This window comes from Juglans microcarpa x Juglans regia, chromosome 4S (assembly GCF_004785595.1).
Source record: "Juglans microcarpa x Juglans regia isolate MS1-56 chromosome 4S, Jm3101_v1.0, whole genome shotgun sequence".
Taxonomy (NCBI): Eukaryota; Viridiplantae; Streptophyta; class Magnoliopsida; order Fagales; family Juglandaceae; genus Juglans; species Juglans microcarpa x Juglans regia.
Window position 1 is genome coordinate 8,818,582 of NC_054601.1, and position 15,443 is coordinate 8,834,024.

At 37.3% G+C, this 15,443-nt stretch overlaps 1 protein-coding gene across 1 annotated transcript; it reads right to left on the reverse strand.

The window, feature by feature from the left end:
- Nucleotides 1-347: 347 nt before the first annotated feature.
- Nucleotides 348-8,530, reverse strand: LOC121263327 (protein ABC transporter 1, mitochondrial-like). Its single transcript, XM_041166161.1, has 8 exons — nt 7,960-8,530; nt 7,581-7,806; nt 4,431-4,583; nt 4,059-4,217; nt 3,622-3,781; nt 2,757-2,866; nt 2,001-2,117; nt 348-974 (listed from the first exon to the last, which is right to left on the reverse strand). Exons 1-8 carry the CDS (start codon nt 8,487-8,489, stop codon nt 576-578), a joined length of 1,854 nt encoding a protein of 617 aa, XP_041022095.1. The 5' UTR covers nt 8,490-8,530; the 3' UTR covers nt 348-575.
- Nucleotides 8,531-15,443: the final 6,913 nt, after the last annotated feature.

Genomic DNA, 15,443 nt, shown 5'->3' on the forward strand with positions numbered 1-15,443 from the left:
AAAAATACACTCTAAAACTACAAATATTATTTTCTTTTTCTAAAGCATGAAATTTACTTTTCTGAATTTTTTTCCCGGTTGTGATACTTATTGTCTGCAAAACAAGCTTCTTTTGGTATCTGAATAAAGATTTTTTTGGAGAAAATAAAAAAGACGATTCTTATTTAAACTTACTATATTTTTAATCAATTTTCTTACTCGAATTTTGCAGTAATCAAGATTCAAAATAAATCCTGATCCCATATTATATGGCTGAAGGATCCCTCACATGCAACTGGTTCGTTCTAATTGGCACATAGACTGGCATGAAGGTAAGACTGTCTAAACTGGAGCATGGATCCACATGGTACGCTTTCAAACTATATTTCTTCATATTTCATTGACAAGTATAAACCTCAAGAGTCTTGTCTGGTCTGGCTCAGATTCTTGCTTGCTTTTATCTCAACAGGGAAAGAAAATTACAACTCTCTCTCTCCAGTTCTGGAGCAACAACATAAGGAATTGATGATGCTCGCCAGGCATAATTGCAGGCGATTATTATTACATGTATGCAAAATAATTCAATTGAGTTATACCTATGAAGAACTAGAGCCACTTGACAAGATCTCCCCATCTTCTTCACCAAATTGATAATGGTCATAAATCTTTAACAATACTTCCCTGCATGGTACAACAGCCCCAAGCTTCATGCAAGCCAGAAAAGCACCAGAAAGCTTCCGATGAAGACTGTAGACTTCATCAGGCGGTGGTGTCTGCCTGTGCTTAAGCATGGTTGCCCCAAGGTTTGAGAGGTTTTGCGTAACGTTGGTGGAACGGAAGTCATATCCACCTGGCTTCGAAAAAGGCAATCCCACAACAAAACCAGCTTGAACATGGGCATCGAACATTATCTCCGACTCCTTTCCTGTGAGGAACCCTAGTCTTATTGACATCTCAATGACTGCATCTCTATCACCATTTGCACATGCAATCACCTGCTCAAACACATAATAATAATAACTCAGGAACATAGTGCTCGGTCTAAAAAAGGTATAATGCACTCAACTTTTTTTTTATCAGGAAAAAAAAAAGCACTGTAAAAACCAGCAGCATTAATCCAAATATCCAGAATAAACTTGAAGGATTTAATTGTAGTGCATTGAGGTCTAAAGACTGAAGTTATCTATCGCACTGTCAACCTGATTCACCCCACTATGAATTAATGTCAAATTCCCCAGAGCCAAGTTCGGGCACTAGAGGGGCCTGCCACAACTGCTGGCCACAACTGCTGGCCACAACTGCTTATAGCCTGCACGAACCTATCTTATTAACTCACTTTAAACTGAAACAAACAACGTGGGGCTCTACAAAAGTGTCTTGTCATGGAGGTTGAGAAACCCAGAACATTATAGAAACCTACATACACGTCTAGAACATTAAAATTTGTCATTACTCATCATGCCCAAGCTATTTATAAATTCCCCTTTAAGTAGAAAAATGATATATGAATGCTATCTTATCTACTTGGAAGTGTTCCAGAAAGTAGGACAGGTGAGTCAACCTTAACACCTCATAATATGCTTTTAGATGCGCACACAGGGTTCGACAAAGCCTTAATCCTAACTAAATTGGGTCTTCCAAAGATTCAGAAAACCAAATATGTACACAAGCAACCAAAAAATAAGAGTGTCATCACTGCCATTATAAGGTTTAAGAGATAACGTAGACTGCTCTATTAGCTTCAACAGCCTTCTTTGCAGTGAAATTTAAGCCTGTATTGTTACTATTGTCTCTCCTTCTGTGTGATCTGCCATATCTTTCTTTTTATTTATTTATTTTTTTTTTATAAGTAAAATCTGCCATATCTTATAGATGTATCAAGAAAATTGTTATTAAATGTGAACCGCAGACTTCTGAAGGAGGAGAATCAAAACTTTAAACATTGATAAGCGCACATCCAAGAGAAGATGAAAACGAATACAGATCAGGGATAAAAAAGTTAAGCCAGATATTAAGCTCACCATTCTTAAGTAGTCATCAACAAAACTTTTAGGAAAATCACGAGCAGCTCCAAAGTCGATGAGATTGATTAATTTTGTTGCATCATCATACAAGAAATTACTCCAATTAGGATCAGTCTGCACTAGGTCAAGACCAAATATAGACAAGACAAACATAGACCATAGTTAGGGGCAAAATCATCAGAAATACCAATGGGTAATAGCAGAGAATCCAATAAGTAACAACCATATCGACAGTACAAAATCATGCATGCCAAGTAAAACAGATGCTTTCATTTTCGATATTACTAAGGAAATGAGTAGAGAAACTATCAAAGATGTAAATTCGACCAGATCGCTGTTTGGGCTTTACGCTTCTAGTAACCAGAATCCATTCTTATTACAAACTTTCCAATAGACGAGGTCTTAACATTTTTTATTGGACAAAATTTCCCTAATACTTTACTCCATGCCTCTGCCAATTACATTATCTGATCCAAGAACTCCAAACTATTTGAAGGGGGTTCGATTTCAGATGATTAACTCATATAAATAACTGCAGCTATGAACAACCTCAGTAATTGATAGCAAATGCTCAAGCCTCAGGCGAGGCAAAATTGACCATGTAGAGGAGGAAGTTAAAGAAACTCAAACAAAAAAGTAAGAATGACTACACATAAAACTATAGAAACTTCTTTTTGATAAGTAACTACACACAAAATTATAGACATAAAATTATAGAAACTTAATTACATGAAAAAGAAGGAAAGAACATGCCTGCATGAAACGGTATACAAATAACTCATTCAACGTGAGCTCCAGCAACTTTTTGCCAATATAATTACGAGTTTTCTGGTCCAGTAATGCCACTTTATCAATTGGAATTCCTGTAACAGAGGAAATCAATCCTGCGTATACTCCATTAATCATAAAACCAATTCTTTTATTTTGCTTAATTTTTTCTTCTCAGTTAAATGATCAAACGGATTGTGCCAGCATCATGCCAATATAAAAAGAAGGATAAACCAGGAATAGAGTTGTTTAATATTTTCCACGTGAAACACAACAGAAAATACCATTTGCACTTGTTAAAATTACTGTTACCATATGAGGAGCAAATATAAAATTTCATTAGAAGGAGAAATAAAAATATATGAATCAAATATTGAAACAATTATTGGCTCAACATGTGGGGGCCTCCAATAAAAACTAGCTGCCAATTGCTTTATAGTGGTAGTAAAACAATCATATATTTTGATGCCTTTTTAAAAATGCCAATTTGGCTAAATGGCAATTTTAGTTGATGGTTGCAACTACTTAAAGCATGAAGGTGGCTTTTCTGCTGGCATTTGGGTGCATATCACATGTGTCCTGTTTAGGTTAAGAGCAGCTCAGATTTATTAGAAAAACCTTGGAGAAGTTTACAGTCTCTCCACCATAAAAATTCATTGATAAACTCCCCTCTTAACATCGTATATTGTTTAAAAACAATACTTCAGAAAAAAGGGGAACTTTCTTATTTCAATGTAACTGCAGAAACTCCCCCCGCATTTTTCAGTTGGAGTCTTGAGCAGTTGAAAAGCCTTGGGTTCAGATTGCACACATCTTAATTGAAGCAAAGTAGAGGATGCAGTGTTCTTACCAGAAACGAGTTCTGTACTTAAGACTTTTCTGCTAGAAATATTTTCCACAACCAACGGAACATAAAACCCCTCTGTGCCAGATAAAAAATTACGGAAGTGTTTTTGATTTGCTGCTTCCACTTTATAGTCACATTCACGAGCTAATTCTTCTCTTGCCACCTATGACAATTCCCACAAGAAGATAATCATAAATTTTAAACAGGTCAATAATATAATTCTTGATCTTTCTTAAGCTTCAGCTAGCATCCTCCATGAAGCAAACTCCATCCCTAATCATTCAGTTGGAAAAGAGAAGATAACTGGGATTGCGAAGAGCATCAAGTTATTTTTAATCTCTCAGAGATTGCATCTGGACGAATGTGGTGTTGAAGGCTAACCAATACTTTGACAGAAAATCAAGACACATGAATATATGAATGCACATAAATATACCTACCTTCATAGCTCTGTCAAGATAAAGTCCTTCTGGAATTAGATTTGTATAATCTAAAAGAAGTCTCACGTTCTCTATGTCACTTTCAATGCTATCTGCAACACCAGGGTACTGAATTTTCATAGCCACTTGCATACCATCCTTTGTGACAGCTCGATGCACCTAAAATTGTTGTAGAACTGTTAGGCTAACAGAAGCAACATCCTGAAAATATCACATCTTCTGATACCAATCATCTAAAACAGTACTCCATTTTCTTCTTTCAAAGGCAAATTCGATAACACTACCTATGGGATGGGGTTCAGACTTGGGAGGGAGGGGGGTGTGATGGGACTAGCCCAGAGAGTACCAAATAATGTAGCAATGTCTTATCACCTGTCCTATGCTTGCCGCAGCTATGGGTTCATAATCAAAGCTGGTCAACTTCGACGACCAGTCAAGACCCAATTCAGCATCCAACACTTGATTGAGCTGGCTCCTTGGCATCACATCTGCACCTTGGCGGACTATATCCAGAGCAGCCAAGATCTACACAGAATTGAAAAGGGTCAAGAACATAGTAAAACACACACTCAGAGACACATATACGTAAATATCCAATAATTTTTTTTATAAGTAAAAATATTATATATATATATATCAATATGAGTAACCAAGTATATTGGACGTATGCAAGAAAACATCTAGCCCATACTATAGAGAGCTCCTAATGACCCAAAAAGCCCGTGAAAATTAGAAATCTATCCGAAATACACCAAGCCTGAATGGAATAGAACACACCTCCCCATCCCCAACCCCTTTATTCCCTTAAGACTAATATTCCTCCCAAAACTCCCTCTACAAGGACGTCTTCATAAAGCTCTATGTTTAGTCTTCCCTCGACTTGCTCCCTTAGCGTCGTTGTTGATTGCCCAAGAAAGACACTTTAACTCCCCCTACTTTTCTTAAAACTTGATTTGCTTTCAAGCGAGTAGCCCGCCTCAATCACAATGAGTAGTGCTTTAAATTGGTCTTCACATCCTCCATATGAAAGCCCCACAATATGCTGGATCTCGTTAACCTTACACATAATCCAATCCGATGGTGAACCCGCTATATTGTTTATCGGAGGGATAGAAACTAGGGAAACAACATTATCCCCAGACATAGTTCCCAACTGCACTCCCGCCCCTAGACAATCCTCCTCACAAGGCACCAACGACAAACCCATAATTTCCTCCCTGCCATATCCGGCATTCAAATCCCGAACCTCCTCAACAGCTATATTGTTGCTATCCATGTTGCTGTCACCATTAAAGGTTCCTTCACCTCCAGCATAGGTGTTGTCGTTCCATTGACAAGGACATTGCTTGTAGGTGCCCCACCCCCCGATTATCATTTCTGTGCCACTTTGTCAGACCCTATTGCTAGGGATGGCAATATATGACACAACTCGTTAACGCAACAAGAACATGACACGATAAAAACGGATTTGGATTTGAGCTTAACGGGTTTGGGTCAAAACGGGTTGACCCGTTAAGACACGATTGCTTAATGGGTCACTAACGGGTCAATCCGTTATAATCCGTTAAGAAAGTTGAATTTACATTTATATCATATTTGGGATTGTAACATTAATATTTTACAATGTGTGTTTATTATATTTGGGATTGTAACTTTAATATTATTACAATGTATGTTTATTAAATTTGTGTAATTGTGTGTTTATCATATTTGGTACTGTTGGGATTTTAATGTCGGTATTTTTATTGTTTGGATTGTAATTTTGGACTTATAGTTAGTTTTTATTTTTTATAGAAATTGTTTATATTTTAATATTTATATAAAACCAATCAGGTTAAACGGATTGAAACGAGTCTGTTCAACCCATTAACGTAAACGGGTTGAAACGGATCATGTCGTGTCGTATCGTATCGTGTCAATCTATTTCATATTCAGTAACGGGTCAAAACGGGTTGTATCGTGTCAATCCATTATCTTAATGGGTCGTGTTAGGATTTGAGATTTTGACACAAAATCCTTAACGAGTTGTGTTCGGGTTGATTCATTAAGTATAATGTACATGTCTTAACATGACACGAACACGACATGTTAACACGATTTGACACCCCTACTTATTGCTCCCTCAGGAGGCATAGACCAGGTAGGAAAAGCACTACCTTTTGTTACCCTATTTTCATCTTCTGAAAGAGGCTCGTCTACTTCTTCCAAAGTACTCAAAACCCTGGAAAAAGGTACCAACCGCATTTGCAATTGCTGACTGAGGGCAGTCAGATGACAAGTTGCCGAAGTCTTGAGTGATACCGGCGTTCAACAACCCTATCGATGTTGGTGTCGAAATGTCTTGTGCCGGCGCACACAGACTTGATAAAATAGGAATGATAATAGATCCACATTTAGTTAAATTACTTCTTTTTTTTCTTTTTTATTTTTTATTTTTTATTTTATTTTTATGTCGGTGAACCTCTCCAAGGCAGGGCCCTTCGGACCCACACTTGCAAAGTAAACTCCGGTCCCATGCACTACACCCTCATAAGTTTCCCTACACTGAACTAGTTAAATCGCTGGCTTTTCACCAGGGAGTGTGGCTCCAAAGGATTGTTTGCACTCATGAGGTATTGAACCTTAGATCTTGAAGGGAGTGATACCTCAAGACGAAGACCTTCACCCCTTGGGCCAACCTCTTGGGATTCACATCTAGTTAAATTACTACAATTGACAAACAATCCTTCCCATGGAACCTGGCACTCATCTTGCAAGATGCCAGTTCGTTGTCACTGTGCTCAGCCACTATCTTCAGATGTTAATATCATCCTAGCACTGCTGATCCAAAAGCCATCTTTTATTTTATGAGCAAGAAAAATTACAACAAATGGGGAGTTGAATACAAACTTGGGGTCAAGAATTTGGGTTGGGAAGGAATGTATGGAAACGCTCCTAATGATATGTTGGAAGCGACTCATTTGGCTATGTTGTGTTGGCACTTCTTTTGATCTTTGAAGTCTTCCATGATATGGTGTCTCTGAGTGCCCATAATAGCTTTTACAAAGGGGGCAACTTTCCAAACCACAGTGGGACGATCATTTGTATGGCTGTGATAACGTCTAGAGAGTCTCCTTCTAGGATCAGATTTTTCAAAAAGTTCAAAAGTCATCTGGCAGATTTACTTCATGGGATAACAAACAGTTTAAAAATGTATTGGGTCCACTTGCTTTCAACCCCAGCTTCAGCTCAGAAATGCCGACACTTTGTAATTGATTCTCATTTGTCTCTTTTTCTATTTTAGTGGGGTGTTTCTCTTGTATGCTTCTGTGTACTTGGGCTATGCCTTTCCGATTTTCAACAGAGACCTCGTTTACTTGGCAAAAAAAAAAAGTAACTGATTCTCCAAAGTCTATAAGAAGTTAGAACAATTATCATTATCCATAACGAATTCTTCATCTGTTAATTCTATAATACACCTCATGATAAAAAGGAGTCTCAGGCAATCAAATTACGTTGCATAAAGGAGAAGAATTGGAATACCGGAGGAGGGACAAGGGATTCGTCCTGTATACTCAACATCTGGCCTATTTTGAGTGCTGCTCCACGCATTCTGCAAAGCGCAAGGGCCAGACGCTGTGCATTTTGTTCAGAGAGGAATGGGGAGACCGCAGATTGATTGTCTTGTGAGCGTGGCGTGCCAAAGACAAGCCTCCTGGCAGACTCCTGAACCGTTCCCCACGCAAGCCCCGCACCAAGGCCAGCAAACCTTATATAAAAAGTTCAAGAATTTTAAGTCAGGAATCGATGAGCAAGATTTTATGCCACAACACAAATATATGATACACTAACCATAGAACAGCAAATCATATGATAAAAGCATGAGTAAGGCTATAATAAACATGCAGAAAGAAGCACTGACCCAAGCGCTCTGGAAAATGGGGTGGAAGGAACTCTCCTCTCCCTTGGCTTTCGCCTCTTAAATGCCACTTGGGCATTGTCCTTCTCCACCAAATCCTGGAGCTCACCTTCATTGACAGGCCTAAATCCGTCTCTAACATCCGAATTCTCCGCCGCAGAGTTAGAAGAAGAAGAAGAAGCTTGTTCTATACTACTAACAGTATCACCCTGATCGTCGAATGATGAGGAGTTTTGTTGTTGTTGTTGAAAGGCAACAGGCGTGACCTCCTCCGAGGACGCGGAAGAATCGTCAGCGGTGGCGGTTGTGAAGTGAACGACGGAACCGGAATTAGAGGAGCTTGGGTGGGAGAGGATGCGGACCTTTCCCTTGGTGAGGCCAGAGATATCAGTGGCGGATAGAATGGCTTTCTTGATTAGGCATTGAAGATCTCCATTCTTGGCGGCTTCCACAGCTTGAGAACGCCCCACGACCTCCTTGGCGACTAACGATAGTCCATTCACGACCCTACCCAGCTCCTTCAGCAACCCCATACCTCGCACTATTTTTCGCCAAATTTCCTCTTCTTATGCTTTTGCATCCGAATTTCTCTTTAATATATCATTTTTAATAAATCATTCGATATCTTACACATCAATTTAGCCGCGAAAATGGTAAATGGTGCAGAAGGTTAAGATAACATTTCTCTATACCATATAATTTGACTGACTATATTGAATTTTTTAACGACTGTTTATCTATGAGAGAAATTCAGTTTTAGAATGTACAAATCTCGTACATTTTTTTTAAAAAATTTAAATAAATATAAGATTTACATGAAATAATTATTTTTTTTAACCATGAACCCCACTTTTTTTTAAAGGGAGTGAAAGAGCTTATACATCTTAAAATTGTATTTAATATTACTCATATATTAAACAATATATGGATAAAATAAATACTTTAACTACAAATAAATTATATAAAAGTAAATTTACAAAATAACGTGACTTGATGTGGTACGTCAAAAATAAATATAATAGATCACATAAAGCCGCGTGAATTTGTAAGTTTACTTTTATGCAATCTTTGTATATATAATTTATCTTCTAAAGAGATAAAAACGGATTGGTTGGACATGAATAATCTAATCCTACTTGAATGACAAAAACTCGATCGACAAGCTTAATAATATTAAGGGTGTGGTTGGAAATACAAATATTTTCAGATATTTTCAAACTACTTCATTACTATTTACAAATTATTTTACTATTATTATGAGATATTCTTAATATCCAAACTAGCCCTAATATTAACCTTTCTTATGACCTAAATTCGACTTGAATGACACAACCCCTCGCAAATTAACATCCCTAATCAAAAGATGGAGAGAAGGATCATAAGTTTGTCTACTACATGGTGGTCCAAGCTAGACGCAAGTAATAAATATGAAATACCCGACTGATTGGGATGGGCAACCGAATCCCAATTTGGGCTTAGGCCGAATTAAATTTTGGACTATCATTTTGTAGTACAAGAAATCCAGAGATCAAATTACAAATTATAATGATGTTTCTTTTTCAGAGGATCACTATCTTATGATTTAATTTACATGCACATTTCATTCATAAGGGTCCGAACTCCATGAATTTTGATTCAAAAGTGTGTTGGACCGAGCTTCATAATCTTCCTCTAGTGTGTATGGCGAAGGAAATTGGGGAGAAGATTGGTAATACAATTAGAAGGGTGTAAGAGGTTGATATGAAGGAAGATGGCATAGGATGAGGGGACCTACCTCAGAATAAAGATTGAAATCAATTTGAGAAGACCTATTGCTCGGGAAAGAATAGTCAATCTGTTGGGAACTGAGAGATGGGTACCATTGCAGTATGAAAAGTTGGCCAAAGTTTGCTTCAGATGTGGATGTTTGGTCCATGGGGAAGAATGATGTAGCAATTTTGATTCAAATGATAGACAATTAGGGTCTGGGAAGAACTAGTACAGAACATGGCTAAGGGCAGAAAAGAGTCATAAGAAAAGATATTTTACTTGTAAGGAGGAACAAGAGGAGTCGACGGAGGGAGGTAGGGATACCTGTTAAGATAGCACAAGATGTGGTGGGGTGCAGAAGGATCCAGCAGTGGCGATGGGTGGTGGAAGGAAGAGCGGAAAGCCCACTGAGAGGAGAATAACATAAACTAAAAAAAGTGGGAATTCAAAATTAAATTTAGAAGCTGCTAAAATCTCAGATGATTGTTCTTCTTTGAATTTCAAATGGATTGGAGAGGAGAGCAATATCAAGATTGTGATCATGGAAGGAACAACTTGGAAGCTACTAGAATTTTGAAATTGAGCAGAAGTTGGGTAGCGGTAATTACGTGGAGGAGAGTGGGGTAGAAGTTGATATTATAAAGAAGTGGGCTAAGGCCCAAACAAATAGAGATGGACTCCAAGCATTTAGGAGAAGGGATAGCAGACAATGTTGCGAATAAAATCCAGCCTAAGAAATCATGGAAGAGACGTGCTCGACGGCAAGGTATTACTACTAAACTTTGTATTGGTAAATTGAGTAAAAGAAGTAGTGAAGTGTTGGATGAAAACAGTAGTGAGGAAAGACCTGAGAAGTTTAGTAGAGGAAATGTGGTGGATCAAAACACTAAAAATACTGAATTATTTGAATTATTGGCGGAGGCTATGTGGCAGCCTCGCCAAGCATTATGAATACCTTTTATTGGAACTATCGAGGGCTTGAGAATTCTCGAACAGTTCATGATCATTACCATATGATGAAGGATAAGAAGCCCAAAGTAATTTTTCTTAGTGAGACAAAATTACTTGCAACTAAGTTTGATATGGTGAAGAAGAAGTTAGCTTTTAAGGGATGTTTTGTTGTTGATCGATAGGTAGGAGTGGAGGTTTGACCTTAATGTGAAATGGGGCAGTTGAAATTATTAATTTCTCTCAGTACCACATTCATGCCAAAATACCTTATGAAGAAAAAAATACAAGCTGGATTTTAACTGGTATATATGGTCACCATGCTAGCAATAAAAAAAAAAAAAAAAATTGATATGGGAGCTATTATCAAGATTAAGGCCACAGTCAGATTAGGTCTGGTGTGTGAAGGAGATTTCAATGAAATCACCTCTCAATCTGTAAAGTGTGGAGGAAGGCAGAGGCCTAAAAGTCAAATAGAAGATTTTAGGAATGCACTTGAGGAAAACAGTTAGATTGATTTGGGTTGGAAGGGTGAGAAGTATACCAGGAGCAATAGACATGAAGATGAAACCTTTACCAATGAGAGACTAGATAAGGGGTGGCAAACCTAAAGTGGTCAGAACTCTTTGGAAGAAGGGAGGTCGAAGTCCTAATTGCCAGATGTTATGATCATAAGCCTCTCTTCTTATCATTGCATGATGATAGTGTGGTAAAGAGGAAAAGGAAGGGTATGTTTAGGTATGAATCAAAATGGGTATTAGAAGGAGGTAGTGGTGTTGTGATTGATGAAACATGGGATAGAAGCATATCTGGACATAATAATTTAAAAGTTATACAAAGAGAATTAAAGGCATGTAGAGGGGCTTTATCCAGGTGGAACCTACAACAGATTAGAACAAAGGAAAGGGATATCAGTGTTGTTATGACATGATTCAAGTAAGAATAATTAAATGAGGGACCTCACAATGCTGCCACGATTAAAGAGTTACAAGATAAAGTTAGAATTCTCTTTGAGCAGGAAAGTATAAAGTGGAGAGAAAGAGCTAAGAGGAATTGATATCAGCTTGGGGATCAAAACACAAAATACTTCCATGCTTGTGCAAGTCAAAGAAGAAAAAAGAATTGTATTAAGCAAGTTAAAGATCAAGAAGGAAGAATAAATATTGAGCAAGAAGGAATTGAAGCAGATTTCAAGCAGTACTTTTAGAACATATTTAGCTCATCAAACCCAACTCAAGAGGCTATAGCAAAATGTCTTGAACCTATATAGAAGAAAGTAACTTGTGAAATGAATAGAGACATGCAGAAGAAATTCACAATTGAAAAGGTAGAGGCAGCACTGAAGCAGATGGCACAATTAAAGTCCCCAGGACCTAATGGGTTTGGGGCATGCTTTTATCAAACTTATTGGCACACAATGAGAGAGAATGTATGCCAAGCTATTTTAAGTTTTTTAAATAGGGGTAGTTTAGATCATTGTATCAATTTTACATATATTGTTTTAGTCCCAAAAGTAGTCCATCTGTTGTTAGTGAGTTTAGACCAATTAACTTGTGTAATGTTTTATATAAGCTTGTGTCTAAAGTACTAGCTAACAGGTTAAAGAAGGTGATGCCCTCCATAATTTCCAACTACCAAAGTGCATTTGTACTTGGCCGACTCATCACTGATAATGTGATGATTGCTTATGAAACTTTGCACGCCATGAAAACAAGAAGGAAATGCAAAGTGGGAAGCATGGCTCTCAGATTGGATATGTCACAAACATATGATAAAATTGAGTGGAGGTTCCTAGAAGAAACTATGAAAAGGCTTGGTTTTGGAGAAAGATAGATTAAGCTAGTTATGGAGTGTGTTACCTTCGTGACATGCTCTTGTCTAATAAATGGGCAGCCTGGTGAGATCATCGAGCCAACGAGAGGGATAAGACAATAAGATCCATTATTCACATACATCTTTATTATCTGTGCTGAAGGTTTGAGCAGATTAATTGAAGAATAAAAAAGAAAGGGTGAAACTAAAGGGGTTGCTGTTACAAAAGGTGGAACTAGCATTAATCATTTGCTATTTGCGGATGATTGCGTTATCTTTAGAAGGGCAACTACTAATGAATGAGTGAAGATACAAGAGATCTCGAATATATATGAGAGGGCTTCAGGGCAGTTACTGAACAAGCATAAAATAACCATGTTTTTCAGTTCTAATGCTACAATGGATGTAAGGAAGCAGATTTTGTAAAAGGCAAGAATTTCAATTTGTGGAAGTTATGAAAAATACTTAGGCTTACCTTTTGTGGTAGGTAAATCAAAGTATAATACTTTTAGGTTACTAAAGGATAAAGTGTGGAAGAAAGTATGTAGTTGGAAGAATACCTTCCTATCTCAGGCAGGAAAATAAGTTATAATTAAGGCAGCATTGCAAACATTACCTACTTATTCTATGCCTGTGTTCAAGCTTCCTCAAAGATTGTGTGCTGAAATGTCTTCTATGTTACTGAGGTTTTGATGGGGACATAAAAATAGTGAAAGAAAGATTATTTGGAGAAGCTAGACAAAGATATGTGAATCAAAGGGAAGAGAAGGGTTAGGATTTATAGATTTGGAATAGTTTAATGTGGCATTGCTGGTAAAGCAAAAATGGAGGCTGATGATGAATCCGAACTCGATGGTTACCACTATTATGAAGGAAAAGTGTTTTAAGCAGAAGGATTTGTTAAAAGCAAAGCTAGGATCCAGACCATCATTCATCTGGAGAAGCCTTTTCTCATCTCTAGAATTAATTCAAGTAGGTATGGTGTGGAGAGTAGGTAATGGGAAAACATTAAAAATATGGAAGGATAAATGGCTGCCTAGACTATCTTCTAACATAACTCAATCTTCCTTTAATACTCTTGACATGGAATCCAAAATTAGTGAGCTGATAGAGGAAGGGGTTGGTGAATGGAAGAAAAATATTGTAGATGAAGTTTTTGGTGCAAAAGAAGCTGCATTGATTAAAAGTAATCCTTTAAGCAGATTAAACAAAGATGACAAATTGATATGGGGGCCAACTAACACAGGTATATTTATATTTACAGTAAAGAGTGCTTACCATTTATAGCACTCTAGATTGAGATTGAGGTATGAGGAATCTTCTAATGTAGCAGATAAAAGGAGGGATTGGAATCTGATATGGAGACTAAATGTGCAGAACATTGTCAAGCAGTTCCTATGGAAGGCCGCACATGATATACTACCTACAAGAGAAAACCTCTACAGGAAGAAGATATTAGAGTCAGATTTGTGTCCAGTCTATGAGAGGGAAACAGAAACTACAATACATGCACTTTGGAGTTGTCCTACTTCTAATGATATAAGGTGTGAGGGAAACAATCCAGTTAAAAAATGGGTGAGTATGGAGATATATTTTTTGGAGCTTTGGAAGAGATTACACGAAAGATTAGCAAGTGAGGAGATTTAGTTGATAGCATACACCATGAGGAGAATATGGTTAAGAAGGAATGCCCTTTTGTTTGAAAACAGATTTGACCATCCAAACAAAGTATGCAAAATTTTAGTCTAGCACAAAACTCCAGACAGAATGGAGACCAGCCGGGAAAAGTAGAGAGGCAACAAACAAGATGGAAAAAACCACCTGAGTTGATATATAAAGTCAACTGGGATGCTACAGTTGATTCAAAGAGTAATAAGGGGGGAATTGGAGTTGTGATAAGAAATAGTGATGGTGAGTTGATTGCTTCTCTATGTCAAAATATAAACCACTCTATTACACCTGCTGTAGCTGAAGCTTGTGCACTTAGAAGGACAGTATTCTTGTGTCAAGAGTTAGGCATACCTGATGTTATGTTTGAAGCTGATTCAAGGGAGGTAGTTATGGCTGCAAATAGCAAAGAGATTATTAATACTAGTTTTGGGGTTGTGACTGAAGATGTGCAAAGTTTGCTTGAAAATCATCAAAACTGGAACATTTGTTTTACTTATAGAGAAGTAAATAACGTAGTTCATTTGTTAGCTAATCATGCTATGTCTTTATCTGGTGAGAGAGTGTGGATTGATGAGGGGGGCTATGTAAATAATCCCTTCAGTTTTGAAGGAATAATATTGTACTGATCAAATGCTATTCAATAAAGGCACTATATTGGATTTTCATAAATAATTATTGAGTAATGCTAGATACAGTCGTGCAGTGTGTAAACGTTGTGCAATCATTTTGAAAAAGTGTGGAATCCACTATTAAAAAATTAGATTTTTTTTTTCAAGTGAGTCCAGTATTTACTCACTTTTTCAAAAAGATTGCATGACACCTGTGCACTCACGACTGCAAATATCATTTCTCATAATTATTTGTTGCATGTAACATAAGAGTGTACAAGTAATACTAGATACAATAATGAGTTATGCAAGCACCACACACTCTTTTTGAAAAAGTTTGGTTCTATCATTAAAAAATTAATTTTTTCATATGGATCTCATATTTATTCATTTTTTTTTAAAAGGGATGCGCAACGTTTGTGCATTCAATAACTACAAATATCATTTTTTTTTACTTTGTTGCCTCAATTTATCTTCCAGAGCATGCAGAATCCATTAGGTTTACATCTATTCGTGGATAAGAACAATATTACCTCAAGTTCTCAACCAACATTTCTTGAGAAGCACTGGCCAAGGGCCCAGAATGAACTTGGAACGTGGGCCATAGGGTTTTCTTTTTCATACTGAGGCCCAAATATGCCATGTGAAAACCGATGGGCTTCATACTGGACCCTTGGACCCCGATTATTCGGGTATATA

Bases quoted from the DNA above. Each gene is read 5' to 3' on its own strand.
- LOC121263327 (XM_041166161.1), bottom strand. From the start codon at position 8,489: ATGGGGTTGCTGAAGGAGCTGGGTAGGGTCGTGAATGGACTATCGTTA. The intron at 2,118-2,756 runs GCATGTTCTTTC...GACCTAGTGCAG, and splicing joins TTGTATACCGTTTCATGCAG to ACTGATCCTAATTGGAGTAA. The intron at 975-2,000 runs GTGAGCTTAATA...GTGTTTGAGCAG, and splicing joins TTGATGACTACTTAAGAATG to GTGATTGCATGTGCAAATGG.